At 40.6% G+C, this 19,915-nt stretch overlaps 1 protein-coding gene across 1 annotated transcript in view; it reads left to right on the top strand.

Annotated features, from left to right (window-relative positions):
* The window catches only part of ass1 (argininosuccinate synthase 1), a 115,061-nt gene that overhangs the window by 76,608 nt on the left and 18,538 nt on the right, over nucleotides 1–19,915 (top strand). The window contains exon 12 of the mRNA XM_067969848.1: nucleotides 19,550–19,681. Coding sequence (XP_067825949.1) covers nucleotides 19,550–19,681 — 132 coding nt within the window. The remainder of the gene's footprint in view (nucleotides 1–19,549; nucleotides 19,682–19,915) is intronic.

Raw genomic sequence — 19,915 nt, 5'->3', positions numbered from 1 at the left:
CAGACATGTTATACATAAGTTCAGGTGCAGCTACCTAGCAACATGTATCGTCTGTACTTTTATTGTTTACCACACTTTCAAACTGCTGTCTTTTTAAGTACTTTTATGTTGTACAAGATCCATGCTAGTGCCGCTGGGTTCCCAAAGTGTGGGTTTTGCTCAGGAGGATACAAGCTGCGATGCCCCATTTTTAGCAGGTCTTTGGGAACTTGGCACTAGTGCAATATCTTTTTTTGTTTGAATATTTTCTCATGCTTCAAATGTAAAACAAAATGACCATCCACCTCTGCCGCCAGCAATTTCACTTTCATATGCAATCCCCACCACCCCACCCCAGCTGATCGGAGGACAGACGAGATATTGGTATGAGGTGACACTGCCAGCCTGTCTAATTTAGACTAAAAATCTCTTAGAATTTGTCCAGTTGGCAACCCAGTCTTTCAGAAAGTGATGCAAGATGTTCAAAAGGAAGATGGGGGATAGTAGAAAAATCTAGCTGAAGGTCCAAGAATAATAGTGCAGGATAGCACCAAGTTGAAAGAGCATCATGAGATGTATTTATCAAGATAAATCAAGAACGACTAGTTATATGATGCTATGTTGGCTTTTCAGAGTTTTGGAATTGTAGCTATTTTAAGTGAACCCATAACCAGCTTTGGTTCATTAGTGATACTACAGCGGGCAAAGTATAGATGGTATTTTCTGCCCTACTTATGCTGATGGATTTATAGCATCTTTGCTGTCTTTCTGTAGTCTTGCTGCACTAGTGGAATCCCTTATCTTTAACAAAGTTATGTAAATATTTCTGATACCAATAGATGTAAACTTTTTGGAAGGATGTGTATCAGTTGAAACTGTAGTTTGTACTGAATGTTGCGTTTCTTGCTCATCTACAAGATATCCAACATCATTAACATGCACTGACCAGAATTGTCACAATTCAGAATATTTTGTTTTCACAATAGAGAATTTATACCCAATCAACAGTTCTAATTGCTGTAAAAGACGGTATTACTTTTTTTTGGGGGGGGGGGCTTCTGCAATAGGTTAAAGTAGCATTAGTACTGAATGGTGCATTTTGTTTTATTGAGTTTTTATGTTTGTTTGCAGTGATGGCTTGGGTCACGTTTTTGAATTCTTGAGTGTTCATTCACCTATTTTATGAAACTACTGTATATTTTCATTACAATGTTCATGGAGAAATGTGTTAATAAGTTTAAGTTTCTTGGCATCGTGATTGTGCTTGCACTGGGACCAGTGCAGGTTTAGGGGTTACGGCAATTTGTTCTTGGTTTCAGGATCCATTGGGCCTGACAGTGGGCTCTGGGAGGAGTTGGGGGCTGTCCATTAGTAGTCATAATAGTTGGGGTTGTCCTCTCTGGGTCATGAATTACATTAGTGTCCCCCCAACTCCACAAATTCAGCTTTGAACTAAAAGCTAAAAGAATGTTTCTTTTAAATTGCGAATATTCCTGATACAAGCACGGAACTGGGACTCAAAGAATCAAAACTTAAATGGAGGCCCAGCTGATGGGCGTGAGATCAGAGATGGAGTTTTAATTTGTTGGCTTGTTTCAACAAAACAAACATGGCTTTAAACTGATAATAGCTGGATTCTTTTAATGTTGTTGTAAACAGCTGAAAGAGGAAAACCTCAGTAAATTGAGGTTTATATTCAACCACTAATTAGCCTGTCCTGTTAATGGTAATTAATGTAGACTCCATTGTGATTCTCAATGTCTTTGATTGTTCAATGACATAGCAGTTTGAAGAGCAGTTGTGTGGAGATATATAGTAAATTCCTCAGTGGAAATTTTGCATGATTATTGGTTGGTATTAAGATATCAGAACATTTTAACCTTTTGCAAACATCATTACTGATATGCTATGAAATTTAATGCATCAGTAGCACTCCAATTTACTGGTTGCCTTTTCTGTTATTGAAAAGGCATATGCCAATATTTAGAGGCTAGAAAGCTTCCAGGATTGTGAAGTTATAGTAATATATAGAATAACCTGTTGTAAAGAATCTTACAACACCAGGTTATAGTCCAACAATTTTATTTGAAAATCACAAGCTTTTGGAGATTATCTCCCTCATCAGGTGAGCGTGGGACTCCTTGAACATTTCGCATTTATAGTCAGAAAACAATACCTGGTGATTACAGATAATCTTTCCAACTGCCCGTTGTCAAGGCAATCAAAGTGTTCAGACAGAGAGGTGTTACCTACAGGACCACCGAATATACAAACAGCCAGAACACAAGACAGAGAGAGAGAGGGAGAAACATCCGAAAGGAAGAGAAAGACAGAGAATGACCCGTTGTACTAAAAACAGATAACCTTTATTTGCTGGTGGGGTTACGTGTAGCGTGCCATGAACCCAAGATCCCGGTTGAGGCTGTCCTCATGGTGCGGAACTTGGCTATCAATTTTTGCTCGACGATTTTGCGTTGTCGTGTGTCTCGAAGGCCGCCTTGGAGAACGCTTACCCGAAGATCGGTGGCTGAATGTCCTTGACTGCTGACGTGTTCCCCGACTGGGAGGGAACCCTCCTGTCTGGCGATTGTTGCGCGGTGTCCGTTCATCCGTTGTCGCAGTGTCTGCATGGTCTCGCCAATGTACCATGCTCCGGGGCATCCTTTCCTGCAACGTATGAGGTAGACAACGTTGGCCGAGTCATAGGAGTATGAACCATATACCTGGTGGGTGGTGTCCTCTCGTGTGATGGTGGTATCTGTGTCGATCATCTGGCGTGTCTTGCAGAGGTTGCCGTGGCAGGGTTGTGTGGTGTCGTGGATGCCGTTCTCCTGAAAGCTGGGTAATTTGCTGCGAACGATGGTCTGTTTGAGGTTGGGTGGCTGTTTGAAGGCGAGTAGTGGAGGTGTGGGGATGGCCTTAGCGAGGTGTTCGTCGTCATCGATGACATGTTGAAGGCTGCGGAGAACATGGCGTAGTTTCTCCGCTCCGGGGAAGTACTGGACGACGAAGGGTACTCTGTTGGTTGCGTCCCATGTTAGTCTTCTGAGGAGGTCTATGCGATTTTTCGCTGTGGCCCGTCGGAACGGTCGATTGACGAGTCGAGCGTCATATCCCGTTCCTACGAGGGCATCTTTCAGCGTCTGTAGGTGTCCATCGCGTTCCTCCTCATCTGAGCAGATCCTGTGTATTCGCAGGGCCTGTCCATAGGGGATGGCCTCTTTGACGTGGTTAGGGTGGAAGCTGGAAAAGTGGAGCATTGTGAGGTTGCCCATGGGCTTGCGGTAGAGTGAGGTGCTGAGCGAAGAATCACTGAAGAGACTACACGATAACATCAACAAGTTCCATCCCACCATCAAGCTCACCATGGACTACTCCTCAGAATCGGTTTCTTTCTTGGACACACGAATCTCCATCAAAGACGGGCACCTCAGCACCTCACTCTACCGCAAGCCCACGGACAACCTCACGATGCTCCACTTTTCCAGCTTCCACCCTAACCACGTCAAAGAGGCCATCCCCTATGGACAGGCCCTGTGAATACACAGGATCTGCTCAGATGAGGAGGAACGCGATGGACACCTACAGACGCTGAAAGACGCCCTCGTAAGGACGGGATATGACGCTCGACTCGTCGATCGACCGTTCCGACGGGCCACAGCGAAAAATCGCATAGACCTCCTCAGAAGACTAACACGGGACGCAACCAACAGAGTACCCTTCGTCGTCCAGTACTTCTCCGGAGCGGAGAAACGACGCCATGTTCTCCGCAGCCTTCAACATGTCATCGATGACGACGAACACCTCGCTAAGGCCATCCCCAAACCTCCACTACTCGCCTTCAAACAGCCACCCAACCTCAAACTGACCATCGTTCGCAGCAAATTACCCAGCTTTCAGGAGAACGGCATCCACGACACCACACAACCCTGCCACAGCAACCTCTGCAAGACATGCCAGATCATTGACACAGATACCACCATCACACGAGAGGACACCACCCACCAGGTATATGGTTCATACTCCTATGACTCGGCCAACGTTGTCTACCTCATACGTTGCAGGAAAGGATGCCCCGGAGCATGGTACATTGGCGAGACCATGCAGACACTGCGACAACGGATGAACGGACACCGCGCAACAATCGCCAGACAGGAGGGTTCCCTCCCAGTCGGGGAACACTTCAGCAGTCAAGGACATTCAGCCACCGATCTTCGGGTAAGCGTTCTCCAAGGCGGCCTTCGCGACACACGACAACGCAAAATCGTCGAGCAAAAATTGATAGCCAAGTTCCGCACCCATGAGGACGGCCTCAACCGGGATCTTGGGTTCATGGCACGCTACACGTAACCCCACCAGCGAATAAAGGTTATCTTTTTAATACAACGGGTCATTCTCTGTCTTTCTCTTCTTTCGGATGTTTCTCCCTCTCTCTCTGTCTTGTGTTCTGGCTGTTTGTATATTCGGTGGTCCTGTAGGTAACACCTCTCTGTCTGAACACTTTGATTGCCTTGACAACGAGCAATTGGAAAGATTATCTGTAATCACCAGGTATTGTTCTCTGACTATAAATGCGAAACGTTCAAGGAGTCCCACGCTCACCTGACGAAGGAGATAATCTCCGAAAGCTTGTGATTTTCAAATAAAATTGTTGGACTATAACCTGGTGTTGTAAGATTCTTTACAATTGTCAACCCCAGTCCATCACCGGCATCTCCACATCATAGAATAACCTGCACAATCGTATGCATCAGACAACTAGATAGGCACTTCTTCACCACAACTTAATTTCTCTTTAAACCAATAGCACAGAACAATCTTTTAAAAGTAATGCAGAGCACAACTTTATTGGCTGCAATGGTCAATGTTGCGGTGCAATTGTCCTATTAACATTGCTTTTTACTACTGCTTTTTAAATGTAATGGTGCCATTATAGTGAACCTTGTGTCAGTGCAAACAGATTCTTCAAGTCGCACTGTTGCAAGGCGCACAGTATAGTAGCAGTATAGTCCTATCAAACTTGGGTTTAATGGGTAATGACATCACCCAATATATCATTAAAAGAGAAAGACTTGGATTTATTTAGCAGATATAGTATCTCACATAAAGTGCAATTGCTGTTATATAGGCAAATGCAGCAGCCATTTGGTGCATAACAAGAACCCATAAACAAAAGTGAGATGAACAATCAGTTGATCTATTTTGTTTTCAAATGATATTGGTTAAGGGAGGAATGTTGGCCAGGATATTTCCCTGCTTTTCTTCAAAATACTGGCATGGTATCTTTAACATCCACCATTCAAATTTGCATACAGTAACATCCTGCAAACAGCAATGAGAGAAACTTTCAGATAATCTATTTTAATGATGTTGGGTCAGGGATAAATGTTGGCCAGGACAGTAGGAGAACTCCCCTGCTCTTCTCCAAATAGTGCCCATGGGATCTTTCACATCCACCTGAGAGAGCAGATGGAGCCTAGGTTTAATGTCTCATCCAAAAAACGGCACCTCCTATGGTGCAGCACTACCTCAGATCCCATAAAACCATTCCCAGAAGAGCAAGAGAGTTCTCCCAGTGTCTTGGCCAACATTTATCCCTCAACCAACTTTATTAAAACAGATTATTTGATCATTTATCTTATTACTATTTGTGAGACACTGCAGTATGCAAATTGACTGCCATATTTCCCTACACTGCCCCCTCAGTGTTGTGCAGAAGTATCAGCCTAGATTATGTGCTCTGGCCTCAGGAGTGGGGCTGGAACCCACAAGCTCCTGACTCAGATGAATGCTACTACTGAACCAAGGCTGACACTGTATTGGCAGGGATCACACAGTCATCAATATTTCCTTCCCTTCCTCTGTGCCAGTATCCAGGGTGTGTATGGCGCTAGAGGTTACAAAATTAGATAAGAAATGAAAATTAGCAAGTTAGTTAATAAGCGTTTGGTTGGAATTTCTGAACTACTTGTGTCATTTGGGTCTATTTTGTATTTCATAAGTTTTTGGAAAGGGTACCGCATAGACTAAGATGCCCCTCACCCCATGGGGGAGAAGAAAAACTGACCTCACTTCTCTTTAGCCACTGAAGTGGCAGAATTTGTAGTCAAGGAGAAGACTATGGCCTAGATTGTTTGGTCCTATTGATTGGATGAGGATATATGGCAGTAAGCTGTCATGGGGAAAGGAAATATTAAAGAAAAACAAATTTGAAATTAACACTGTATAGATCACCATTCTGCTCAACTTGGTTTCGGTATTTCTCAGCTATCTGCTCGGAGAAAAGAGTGGATAATTCAATTCCAGTGAGGGCTCTTCTGAAACTAGAGATGGACTGCATTGTCTGATCCTGTACAAAAATGACCTAAAACTGTAATGGAGTTATGCGACATGTAGCACAGGAATGCTTGTTATAGGACTAGATGATTAAACAAGAACAGCTGATTATACTTCTGGGCTCTTGAGTATGAATTAACTTAACTAGTAATCAGTGCTAAACAGAAATCAATAACATCTGTGAAAACCATAATTAACTGTCTCTCAAAGCTTCTTAAACCCTAATGGGATAATTTACATCCCTTGGTAAGTATATTAATTGTAAATCTAACAGAGCTGCATTTTGTGAACCCGGTCTGTTCTTATCAGAGAAAAATAAAACAATGGGAGAAAAGGATGGGTTATCCAACTCGCAAAGGGAATTGGGGACAGATGTGGAAACATTCTTGGTGATGAGCCAGGACAAGTGAACTAAGGAACATGCGCTTTTCTCAATTGAGAAAGCTAGGTGACAGATACAGGGCACTGCCAGAGTTAAAAACAGTGGAAAAGAAGACAAGATAAAACAGGAAGTAGTGATTAGGCAATACCAAGCTAAGACTGAAATTGTAAGAGAAAGGAAAGATTTAAAAACTGAGGTCGTAGGAAGGAATGTCTTACATTAGAAGAGAGTGCAATGAATCTCAACTTTCAACATAATCAGTTTAGAGGAAGTGTGTGTAAAGATGATGATGCTTAGGATGAACAAGTAGTAAGTTTCAAGAGGTGTACTGACCACAGTACCGATTTTTGGTATAGAGAAAAGAAAAGGTTGTAGTGGAAAGAGTATGAGATGCTAGAGCCTGACTATTGACATTTAAAAAGGCCTCAAAAATTGTCTTTAATAACTTTTAGTATAACCATTCATGAAGAGGTTCCTTTGGCTCAGTGAGTTTATTCAGTGACTGGCTGAGCTACACAGACCGGGAAGGCCCTAGGTTTGATTTATGGTCTCAGTCTGGGTCTTAGTAGGGGTGTTACAATTGGCTCAGTAAGGAGGAAAAAATCAGTTAAAACACCTTCTCCTGGAAGTATGTGTGTATAGATAGAAGCTTGTTCAGCTGTGATACTCCCCCATCCTATCTCCAACTAATGAATAATGATTACTTGGGCATGGTGCCCATTGAACTATACCCTAGCTAGGAGTAGTTGGCTTCAGGAGAGGAGAAGTAGGAATAGGCCTGATAGGTTTTTAAAAAAATATTTCAAAATATACTTTATTTCATTAAATTCATAGATGCCACAATTCCAAGGCGATACAATTCAAAACAATACAACACGGATCATACGCAATACGATTCCAATATTACAGTTTAAACATAGTACATAGCTTATAATACGTGCTGTACAATACAAGGTGGGATCGTCTTACATGGTGGCCTTTCCCCATAGAGCCTTTGCATAGGTCACACCTCGCTTCAATGCATCCCGCAGCATGTACTCCTGGACCTTGGAGTGTGCCAGTCGGCAACACTCAGTCGTGGACAGCTCCTTCAGCTGGAAGGCCAGCAGGTTTCGGGCAGACCATAGGGCCTCCTTCATCGAATCAATAGTCTTCCTGCCACAGTTGATATCTGTCTTGGTGTGCGTCCCAGGGAACAGTCCGTAGAGCACAGATTCCTGTGTTGCACAGCATCCTGTTTTACCGAACAGTTCGGGATGAACCTGAACAGAAACCAACGCGCAAAGGGCAGCCCATCAGGAGGTGGAAGACTGTCTCCTCCCCGCCACAGCCTCGAGGGCAGCTTGCGGTGGTGCTGGGGTTCTGTGTGTGTTGCAAGGACCGCACTGGGAGGGCCTTTCTCACCATCCTCCAGGTTATCGCGACGACTGGCAAGCAAAAGAATATTCATGGAGCCACTTCCAGTTGTAGAAGCATTTCCTGAAGCAGCTTTCTAATACTGGTTCCAAGCCCAACCCTGTTTATATTGCTGTGACTTCTACTATAGACTGGATCACTGTGTATGTGCAGTTCCCATTAAATCACAAATAATGAATATTTTATTCAGTAACACAACAATTACATATGGCTGGGAATGATCTGTACAGGCCACTGACACCAAAAATTATTTTCCGGCCTGTAAAGAGGCTGGTAGAATTACTGCAGTCACTTGGCCTCCCATTGGTCATATTCGGCTACCTCTGACAGCAAGCTATTTGGTATTTGCATTGCCATTCAAGGTGGTGATAGCAACAGAAGCAGAGATCAAAACTACCCATTCTAGTGGTGTCCTTGTTCACATTCATAGTTTGTTGCCAACTTTGAAGCTGGGCAAACTATAAATGTATGAGCTATAAAATGCACAAGTGCCCATATAGGCAGGAACATGGGAAAAGAATGAGAAGTCCAGGTGAAGCTGTTGACAGCTTGCCTTTGTTACAGCTGATGAGGTTTGGGTAAACAGTCCCATTTAAACCTCTTTCCAGATTGTTTGCCTATTCACAACTGAATAACAATGTCATAAATGAGTTTCTATGTTCAGTCTCTTGTGTTTATTAACATTTTAATCACCTGTGCCTTTGTTTACACAGACATGACATTTAAAACAAAATATTTTGTATTCATTTTATTTTGTTTTGTACTCCCTGCCCCTGTTCTCGCCTGGATTGGAAAAAAAGGAAATTGTGAACAAATCCAAAAAATTAGCATTAACACCTCAAGCTGCAGAGTTCTTTCATTGTGTGCCAGTCAAACAAAAGCCCTAATTAAAAGGCTTTGTGTCTACAACCTCACTTTAAAACTTGATGCATCGCTCTTTTAATAAAGATTAATTCACATTATATAATACATCAATGAATACATTGTGTCTGAATTATCAAAGAACTGTTGGGCCCATTATAGATATTGTTAATTGACAAACACAAGGTTTGTGTAGAGACACATTCTGTTGTTCCAAGGCTACTGTTGGAAATAATGGACACTTGTATTGATTTTGTCAAAGCTTTTATTTGAATTCATGCAGATGACTGTGAGCTGCATTAAAATACAGGCACAATAATGTTTGAAATTTGTCACTTGAGTGCTATTTTGAGTCTGCTACTTTGCAAAGTAAGCCCATGATCAGGAGAAAAATAAATACCACAAATATTTTCAGAAGATAACAGATACAGGTCATGATAGAAATCCATGGAATGCAAATAGGTGAAGGCACTGAATACTATAATTACCTATGTATTGCATGCATGTAGCATTTATTAAATTATTTTCTTTCCTTCATTTGAAGTCCAATTCACTTTGTAGTGCACATCAAAATGGAACGGTTTTCTGGAATCACTAGCTAAAGTGGAAATTCTTTCAGTTACCTCCTCCCTTTCTTTCTCCTCTCTTCTCTCCCCCCCCCCCCCCCCCACCACCACGGCCATGTCCTTGGCCTTTGTTGTCAGCAGGTTTTTTCATGCGATTGTACACTTAGTCAGCATCAAAAATCAAAGCAGGTAAGAACTCAATAACCAGATAAAGGAATCTGATATAACATTATCTTTCTTATGCCTCCTTATATTAGTTGCTTGAATCCCCCATTGCTGTGGAATGTACCCAATATGTATTTTGAGATTCCACAGCACCAGAGTAACTAACAACTGCACATTCACAGTTGTAAGTTGGATTTTATGAATATTATTTCTGGCTGCCACAAACCACATTTTTTTTAATGGAATTGAGTGGGCTTAAGCTGCTGAAATCTCTGACTAGCTTTACTGTAAGGCTGATTTTATATTGGTGCCATTTTAAAGAAAGAACTTGCATTTGTACTGTGCCTTAACATGTCCTCATAACTTCCTAAACAAATTTAACAACTAATTGATTACTTCAACTTAGAGTTCAGGAGATTAGCAACCATGAACGTACTCCTCGTATTTATGCTGCTAAATCTGGCACCCTTATCCAGGTGGTAGACTCATTTTCCGTGATTCTATAGATGCTTATGGGTCTGCTGTCAGGATAAGAGCACCAACCTTTTATTGTAAATGCCAGGAACTGCCCAAATCCAAATTAAAACATCAATATAAAAGCAGCTATTGCATAAACTAACTTGTTGGAATTCCTGAGCCTTGGTGGGCACTCAATAAAACGGCAGGATCTTTAAAGCATCCTGGGTTATCTACTGATGATAATTCAGTTCCTTTGCACTGGCAGGTTCAGTAAGATCTGAGTAAGTTAGCCCCAGCAGTATTAACAAAAAAAGGTGTAAGGTTAATGACAACAGCTTTTTTTAAGAAGCAGTAGCTAGTGAAGCTCATTCTTTAAAAAGCTTTTTATATTATGGGCCAGGACACCAGCCAACATTTATCCCTCAACCAAGATCACTAAAACAGATTATCTGGTCATTTATCTCATTGTTGTTTGTAGGACTTCCTGTGCGCAAATCAGCTGCCACTTTTGCCTACATTACAATAGTGACTATATTTTAAAAAGTACTTTGTTGGCTGTCAAGTACTTTGGGACATTCTAAGGACAGGAAAATCGCTATATATTTGCAATTTCTTTCTTTTACATAGCTTGCCTCCTTGTGAAATTTCACCTAGGCAGTAACATGACGTGTTAGTGGACATTACATTTTGAATCTTCATGAAGCCAGAAGTCTGAGAGTACTAAGTCTGTTGAGAAAATGGTATCCTGCCGAAATAAGGTTACTGCAATAATGAGAGTACCAGAAGTGGAGTTCAACAATCACATCATCTGCACCAAACAAATGCCAGGCAATGGCTCCTACTGTCTCCATGTCCTGGAAAACAATTTGATTATTTTAAAAATAAAATACCATAAGAAAAGTAACTTTAAATTTACTTTATACCACTATAGTGTATAAGGAAAGGCATACAAATATATTTGAGCCTTTCCCGGAGTACTTCCTTAATTAAAGTTAGATTTGTTCCCAATTTCATTTCCTAAATACTTAAACATTAATTTGTTTAGAATATGAAGCAGGGATATGGGATGTGATGTTCTAGAAAGGTGAACGAAAAAGAAAAGAAAATAGATTTTTATTAACAGTGGATAGACAGTTTCCAAGGGGGCTTCTGCTGTTCTGTTCCTGTGGTTGAAGAGCTGTCGCTGTTGTTCTGAGTTCTTGGAAACACAGGAGAGCAAAAGATCCTTGAAATGTCAGACTTCATTTCATCTATGAGCCAGATAAGCAGTTGCCAGCACTTTACCTTTGCAGCCCTGTATTCACCAGTCAGATTTGTATCCACAACCTTTTGGTATCAAACCCCTGTCAAAGCAAAATGCTCCCATATTCTGACCCCTACTGCTGAGCAGGAATTAGTATTGTGAATGCATAACATTTAGCATTATTATGATATTTAACTTAATTCTGCTATACTTTATTTAACACTTCCATTTAGAAGTCATAGAAATTATGGCTCAGAAAGGAGGCCATTGTGCCTCTGCTAGCTCTTCAAATTGGAGCTGTCTACTCTAATTTAATTCCTCTACACTTTCCCTGCATCCTTACATATTCTTCCTTTTTCAAATACTTATACAAATCCCTTTAAATAATGTTATAGTCTCTGCTTCAATAGTCAATAGTGGTATAGCATTCCATATTCTAATAATAGTCTGTGTGAAACCACTTCTTCTAGCTTGCCCCTTCGTTCTTCTAGTCTGTGCCACCTTATCAATTTGCCAAGTCTTTCACTGGTTTTGCAAAAATTAATATTCGTAATTTTGAAAACCTCTGTTAGGTTCTCCCCTCCCTTCACTTTCTTTATTCCAGTGGAAAAAAGCCCCAATTTTCTTTCTAATTATAACTTAGAATTTCTGTTAAATTTCCCCTGTATCCTTTCCAGTGCTCAGATATCCTCCTTATAATGGGGTGCCTAGAACTGCATACTGTTTCCAATGGTAGCCTCATCAATGTTTTGTACAAATTCAACATCACTTCATTGCTTTTATATTCATTGCCCCTTTTATGTAAAACTTAGAATCCCATTTGCCCTTTTTGTAAGTTTTTCTGCCTGCACTTCTACTTTTAAAATATCTTTGTATCTTTATGACTAAGTTTCTGTATTCTTCCACTTTGAATCTTATCATTTAGGATATACTTCCTTTCACTATTCTTTTTCCAAAAATGTACTACTTTATGTTTTCTGCATTGAACAGAATCTGCCACCTATCTGCCCACTCATGAACCTATTTCCACCTGTAATCTCTTTTACTCTTCCACACCCTTTACCATGTCCCCTAATTAATAAGGACTGATGAGGGTAGCGCAATTGATGTAGTCTACATGGATTTTAGCAAGGCTTTTGACAAGGTCCCATATGGCAGATTGGTCAAAAAAGTAAAGGCCCATGGGATCCAAGGGAATGTGGCAAATTGGATCTAAAATTGGCTCAATGGCAGGAAGCAAAGGGTAATGGGCAACGGGTGTTTTTGTGACTGGAAGGCTGTTTCTAGTGGGGTGCCGTAGGGCTCGGTACTAGGTCCTTTGCTTTTTGTGGTATACATTAATGATTTGGACTTAAACGTAGGAACGCAGGGGGCATGATTAAGAAATTTGCGAATGACACAGAGAGGCCGTGTGGTTGTTAGTGAGGAGGAATGCTGTAGACTGCAGGAAGATATCAATGGACTGGTCAGATGGGCAGAAAAGTGGCAAATGGAGTTCAATCCAGAGAAGTGTGAAGTAATGCATTTGGGGAGAGCAAACAAGGCAAGGGAATACACAATAAATGGGAGGATACTGAGAGGTGTAGAGGAACAGAGGGACCTTGGAGTGTATGTCCACAGATCCCTGAAGGTAGCAGGACAGGTAGATAAGGTGGTTAAGAAGGCATATGAAATGCTTTCATTTATTAGCTGAGGCATAGAATATAAAAGCAGGGATGTTATGCTGGAACTGTATAAAACACTAGTTAGGCCACAGCTTGAGTACTGTGTACAGTTCTGGTCACCACATTACAGGAAGGATGTAATTGCACTAGAGAGGGTGCAGAGGAGATTTACGAGGATGTTGCCAGGACTGGAGGATTTTAACTATGATGATAGATTGGATCGGCTGGGGTTGTTTTCCTTGGAACTGCGGAGGCTGAGGGGTGATTTGACTGAGGTGTACAAAATTATGCGGAGCCTAGATAGAGTGGCTAGGAAGGACCTATTTCCCTTAGCTAGGTCAATAACTGGGGGCATAGATTTAAAGTGATTGGTAGAAGGATTAGTGCGGAAATGAGGAAACATTTTTTCATCCAGAAGGTGGTGGGAGTCTGGAACTCACTGCCTGAGAGGGTGGTAGAGGCAGAAACCCTCAACTCATTTAAAGAATACCTGGATATGCACCTGAAGAGCCATGACCTGCAGGGCTACGGACCAAATGCGGGAAAGTGGGATTAGGCTGGGTGGCTCGTTCCTCAGCTGGCGCGGACAAGATGGGCCGAATGGCCTCCTGTGCTGTAAATTTTCTATGATTCTAATTTGGTATATCAACAACTTTGATGACATTTGTCTTGTGCCTATGTTGAGATCATACATTAAATCAAAAATGTGTGCTCGCCAATAATGGGAAAGTAAATAGTTTTAACTATAGAGTAATTATAACTTAGTTTGAAGTGCACAGTTTTCATCATTATTTTAATGGGTGACATTATTAACCATAGCAATCTATTATATAGAAACTTTTTCCTTTTGCATTCTTGCTGTAGTGAGATGAAATGGAATATCTTTCCGTTTTGTACCTAGTGTCAGTATTAAGCACACTCAGATCAAGTGTAACAATCCAGGGTTGTCTTCTGCATATCCCTAATGACACCTTAATCGTAGCCTTCTCTCTCCTAAGAAGGATACACAGGCCTGTACACAAATGTGGCTTTCCATTTCTTTCGCTTTGATTACTCCAGACATTTCACCCCAGTTTCTTAATGAGTCCTTACATTAAATACCAAAATATTTTAAGATAATACTATTCGAAATCAAAATAATCAGATATTTCTTAATATTGAGAAACCTAAGTGAAGTCCCACAGCCACCAGTGCAGGAACCAGCAAGATTGAAAAGAGTAGGAGAGAAGGTGGGGTAATGGAAAAGTAATGATTTAGGAGAAACAGCATATAGGACGATGTTGGAGTTTAGGAGGAACAAGAGAGTAAAGTGCAGAAAAGCACTGACCACATCTAAAAATTGAGATGGATCAGAAAGCTTGAGAGGGGAGAGAGAGAGAGAGGTTGGAGGCCAAAGTAACAGGACAAGCTTTTTCTTGTATCCTGTCTAGAAATGTGAGAGAAGTACTAAAAGACCCTCTCCATATAGTGGAGCACTATTTAAGTCTTAGATGGATTTGAGCTTTATAGAGAGTTTAGAATTGAGAATAAAGGAAATGTTTGCCGTGAAAGAGGAAGTTGAACTTCTTGGAGACAGGTCCACGATGGAGTGGATTGCCATATCATTTGGCACAAGTCAACCTATTATTGAGCTGAGAGTTGTACTTGATGGCTGATGTAAACTCAAACTGTCTTCAATTAGTAAAACATTGAATATGCATGTGTGTCTTGTGTCATGGCTGCCCAAAATAGGAAAGTTCTTAGAAAGTGAGATTTTGTTTTTATTTCAGTTGGGGACTTTCCTATCTATGCTGTACTTTAAAAAGTAAAAACTGGCTACTGCTTATGTAAATTATTAGATTTAGATTAGTTCAATTGTTAGTACTATCTCCATTGAGTCAGATAGTTGTAGGTTGAACCCTTCAGGACTTGAGCACACTGTAGAGTGAACTTCAGTGCAGTATTGAGGGACTGTTGCAGTTTGAGGTGCCATCCTTTGGATAAGATGTTGAATTGGGGCCTTACTGCCTGTTCCGATGTTTCACAATGTTGGAGAACCCATGGTAGTATTCAAAGCAGAGCAGGGAATTCACCTGCTATCTTGGTCAACATTCCTCCCTCAACCAGCACCTCAAAAAACAGACTAATTGGTCTTTCATCTCATTGCTGTTTGTAGGACCTTGATGTGTGCAAATTGGCTGCCACATTTACCTACATAGCAACAGTGACTGCATAATGCAAGTTATTCGGTGTGAAATCCTTTGGGACATTCCTCAGAGATGTGATAGAGTGCAATATATCTTTTTAATATTTTAAAGTCAAATTAATAAGTAGAAAAATAGTCCGGGTTGAGAAGTTGAACATCTGTGGCACTGGTACTGTGAAAAGAACAAACGTGACTTGGCTGTTCGCATACTGTCATGATCATGTATATTTCTCCAAGAACCATTCTTACTGGAGATTAGGAAAACCCTGTGGAAATTCAGGGCACTGCTATTTCATTTTCAGAGATGCATTAAATTTCATGGAACAGTTCAGATGCTGCACTGCAGTATTGAAGATCCTGCACCAGAAGCAAATTAATTGCTGCGTCTCTGAACCTATTCCTTCTGTTCCCCTGACCACAGCTATGAATCCTTTTTTTTCCCCCTGTGAAGAACTGAACTGTTTGAAACTAGCAACTACTCCAGTAGCTTCTGGTCTCTTGCTACATCCTTGGCTCACAGGAGAACATCAGGGACCTGCAGTGCATCAAGTCTGCAATAAAGCTGAGTGCCTATCAGCATGAAGTGAACAGATTATTTGACTTGGTTCTGACAAGCAATTACTTAATTTTTACACGTGTCATCCTCCGTTTCCTGATGGAATACTAGAATTCAATGTCTTTAGACTGAACTGCAGGAAGATTACTAGCTTCCAAAGTTTACTTACCCATCTCTTTTTGTTGTTTATCTACCAATAAACTGAATGACAGATTCACTCTGTACAGTGGGTGAGAAAACTACATTTTAATAGAATAGTCATTGTTTGTGCTCTGGCAGATGTGATGAATATGGTTGAAAACTGTTTAAACAATTGGTACTAACCCTTTGCAGTTGGCAGCATTTTCCCCACTAGAAATTAAAAATAAATAAAATAAACTTAGAACGAAAGAAGGAGCAAATTCCAGTCGGACCAGACTGATATTTTCCACTGCCTGCCTACCTTCATTTTGACTCCATTCTCTCCTGACTCATTGTGCCCTGTCAGATTCTGTGGGGCCTTGGTAAACTTAATCAGGTTTTCCTCACTTGCCAGACCACCCCATCCTTAGCATAAAAATGTCCACTATTGCAATAAAGGAATAATACTCTGAATTTACTGCTGTCCCTGACACACTGCTTAACTCTTCACAATAGTTGTTTTCAGTGGACATTTATATAATAGAATTGATTTAAAAAGCATTTCGTTTGCAAAGAAATGTTCTGCCTGATTCATAATTCTATAAATTCCAGGTAAAAAAGCCTGTTGGAAAATCTATTCCCCAACTCATTTAATAATTCATTTAGCATTTTGGCCTAAATACAACAGGAAACACTCGAATAAATCACCTTCCATAAGTGATTTGATTACTAAAATATGCTGCTGCCGTTAGGTTAAACCTACAGTGAATTGACTGTATTTACAATGCAGAGCATTAAAAAACAGAGGAAGCATTTTGTACTTTTTAAAAAATATTTTGTATTTAAAGATTGGATTGTAACCCCTTCTACAATTCTAGTAAATGGGACGTTTGAATTTGTTGTTGTGGTCATCGGGGAAATGGATGTCACTTATGATAGAATTTTTGGTTTTGGTCACTCTGTCAACATTAAACACTCCTTGGTCAGCCATAGCAAACATGGCCAGCTGCAGGGAAAAGCTCCTTCTTTCCTTCCCTAAAAATGAGTTTCAGCTCCAATCGCACGTCCCAATCTCATTGTACTACAGTGACTCTATTTCCCATACCAAGTGTCTTTGTAATCTTCCAGTGAGACCAGCAATTTAGTGCCAATTTGTATTTAAGTGTGCAGTTCTGTAATGTGGATCAGTAGGCACTAGGAACTGGCCCAAATTAATTTGAAATTGGACCCTTACAGCCATTCGGCTCATCTATCCATAATTTTCTTTAAAGTTTACATTCCCTCATATCACTTAATTCTTGCCTGAATGAATCTAAGTTTTTAATTTCCACTATCCTACTCAGAAGACCATTCCAAAAGTTGATCACTCATTGTGTGGTGGAAATGGAAAAGAAAATTGGGTGCAATGGAAAATGGGCAGCCGATTCGCTATCCGCCCATTTTGCATTACTGCCGTAGACCAATTTCACTCCTAGTGTGTGGTCATCTGATCTGAATCCACCTCAGATCAACAAGATGAAAGCCTCCTTATTGACCTGGCTGTAAGGGTCCTTTATGAAATGAGTTCAGACTGACTCAGCCCAGTTTCTAGTACTTACTGGTCCATGTTACAAAACTGCCTATAATTCAGCACAAATTGGCACTAAATTGCCAGTCTCAGAGATTACAAAGATATCTATCTATCTTGTGAGAGCAGGCTGTCAGAATATGCTCTCAGACAGAGAATGTGGGGTGTGGAGGAGGGGACTTAAAATCTGTGGGGTTATTTCCTCTGTGCTGTGTGCCATGAGATCGCACAAAAATTTAAAAAGGACAGGTTTGTGATTTCACTATATATAGAGGCAATCTTACTGCACCACAGAGAGGAAAATGCATTTTAAAGTAGGAAACTTTAAAAAAATTTATAGGAATAGTACTTTACAAATCATTTTACAAGTCACCGTTTTTAAATGGTGATTTATTTTTGTGTTGGAGGTCAGTCTTCGATGACCTGCGCTTCAGAGCTGTGGAGCAGCACCTTGTACACCTCCCACTTAATGGCCTGAAAATGTTAGAGTCTCTGCTATGTTGGTTATAAATAACGTACAGTTATCATGAAAGTGTTACCTTTCTATTAAGCTAACACTTTCTGTATTATGCTAAAGCTTTCAGTCCCCAGAGGTCCCTGCTTGAAAAGACACAGTGGTTATGCAGTAACTCTTACAATTGTAAATAATAGTAGGACAGGATCCAATTTGCATTGTACAATGAATCACAGTTTATAACGTCCCACTGTAAGTGAGGATCACCCACTGTTCTGCCAAATTGAAGTTTGTACTTCAATTGTACTGATTGTTTCATACCGTAGCTTGTAGAATATGATTCGATTTTATACCTTGTTACATAGTTACCATAAGCATCATGTCAACCCTCCTGAATATTTGAAATATGGGAGATACACATACTGTAAAAATTTGAAACTGATATCATGACAACTGGCTTGTATGTGATGCTTCCCACTGTTGAATAGCCTGCTAACACACTCAAATGAAACTCACACATAAAGAATGGCTAACTGGGTGAGTACTGGAGAATGACTGGTTGTAGTCAGACTGTATCTCAACAAGGAGCCAACAACTTCAGATGAGGGGGGGGAAAACATCATCTGGCCTTGACTTGTCACTTCTCTAGAAACATGATTGATTTTGAAAACTTGTGGGGAATTGTGGACAAAAATCCATATCCCACTTTGATACCACACATACATATGTTGGTATATTAGTGCTCTGGGGTATAAAGTATCCTTTATTTATTAACATATAAACAGTGAACCTACCAGAAATGGAAAATTTAAGACCCAAAAAGAAAAGAAGCTTCAGTGGTAATGCAGAATATCAAATCTTTGTAGAAATACACTGACGGATATTGAGAAATACCAAAAGGAACTTCGTGGTTAACAAGTTGATTTGTGATATGTGTGCTAATTTTCATGCTAAATTTATAAAGATGGGGATTGATTGCAGCTGTGTTGAAGAAAATGTGCATTTTTACACCTGAAAAATATTTACTCTTACTTAAGGTGGTTAAATAAACTGTATTGTCACAACTTGCCATGCCAAGAGATAAATCTGCTTGCTTTTGATTCTCTTTTTAACAATTTATCTCCTTATCCACTACTGACTTCAAAATCTAGGAAGCAGCTCAGAGCTGTATTTTACAAACGTAATCAGATTTTTCCAAGTGCTTTCCCTTTGAACGGATAAAGAGGAGATCCTGCACTGAGGACTTGGTGACAGCTTAATTTTCACAGCTGAGTTTCTCTCTGCTCACTGGCAGTTGTTTAATTACAGGCTTTCAGGGAGGCCACTGGGCATACATTGAGGGGGATCAGTGCTTAAACCCTGTCATTTAGTCAGAATGAGTGCAGATAGAACAAGGAATCTGGAAATTTTCACTGCAAGGTGTGAAGTGGACTGTCTGAGTCCCAGTGAGCAGATAATGACAGATGCATTTTAGAGCAAGCTGGGACTGAATGGTGCCCAACTCTGTTTCTGTCAGAAAAAGTGATTATTTTTGTCATTCAACAATAATTTTTTGTGATGTTTTTCTTTTTCTTTCTTCTCTCGGTAAATGGTTAGGTATCTATGAGACCCCAGGTGGGACGATTCTGTATCAAGCTCATGTGGACATTGAGGCCTTCACCATGGACAAGGAAGTGAGGAAAATCAAGCAGCAACTGTCACTGAAGTTTTCAGAACAGCTATACAATGGTAAGCAAGAAAAATGGAGAAAAATAGAATTTCAGGGTTGGAATGCTGTTGTGATAACTCAGTCACACTGGCTGTCAAAAATGCAAAGTGAACCTCAAACCCTCAATGTGAAGGTCACATCCTCCTTACTGTTTAAATCTCTGTTGTATTTATAATATACTTTTCCTTAAATTTACCTGAGACTCTAGTGGAAATCCAGAAGGTACATTACTGTGGCTACCCCATATGTCATAT

The sequence above is a fragment of the Heptranchias perlo genome, chromosome 31 (genome assembly GCF_035084215.1).
Source record: "Heptranchias perlo isolate sHepPer1 chromosome 31, sHepPer1.hap1, whole genome shotgun sequence".
In the NCBI taxonomy this organism is placed as follows: Eukaryota; Metazoa; Chordata; class Chondrichthyes; order Hexanchiformes; family Hexanchidae; genus Heptranchias; species Heptranchias perlo.
Note: the sequence above shows the minus strand (reverse complement) of the source record. Positions and strands in the feature narration are given on the sequence as shown.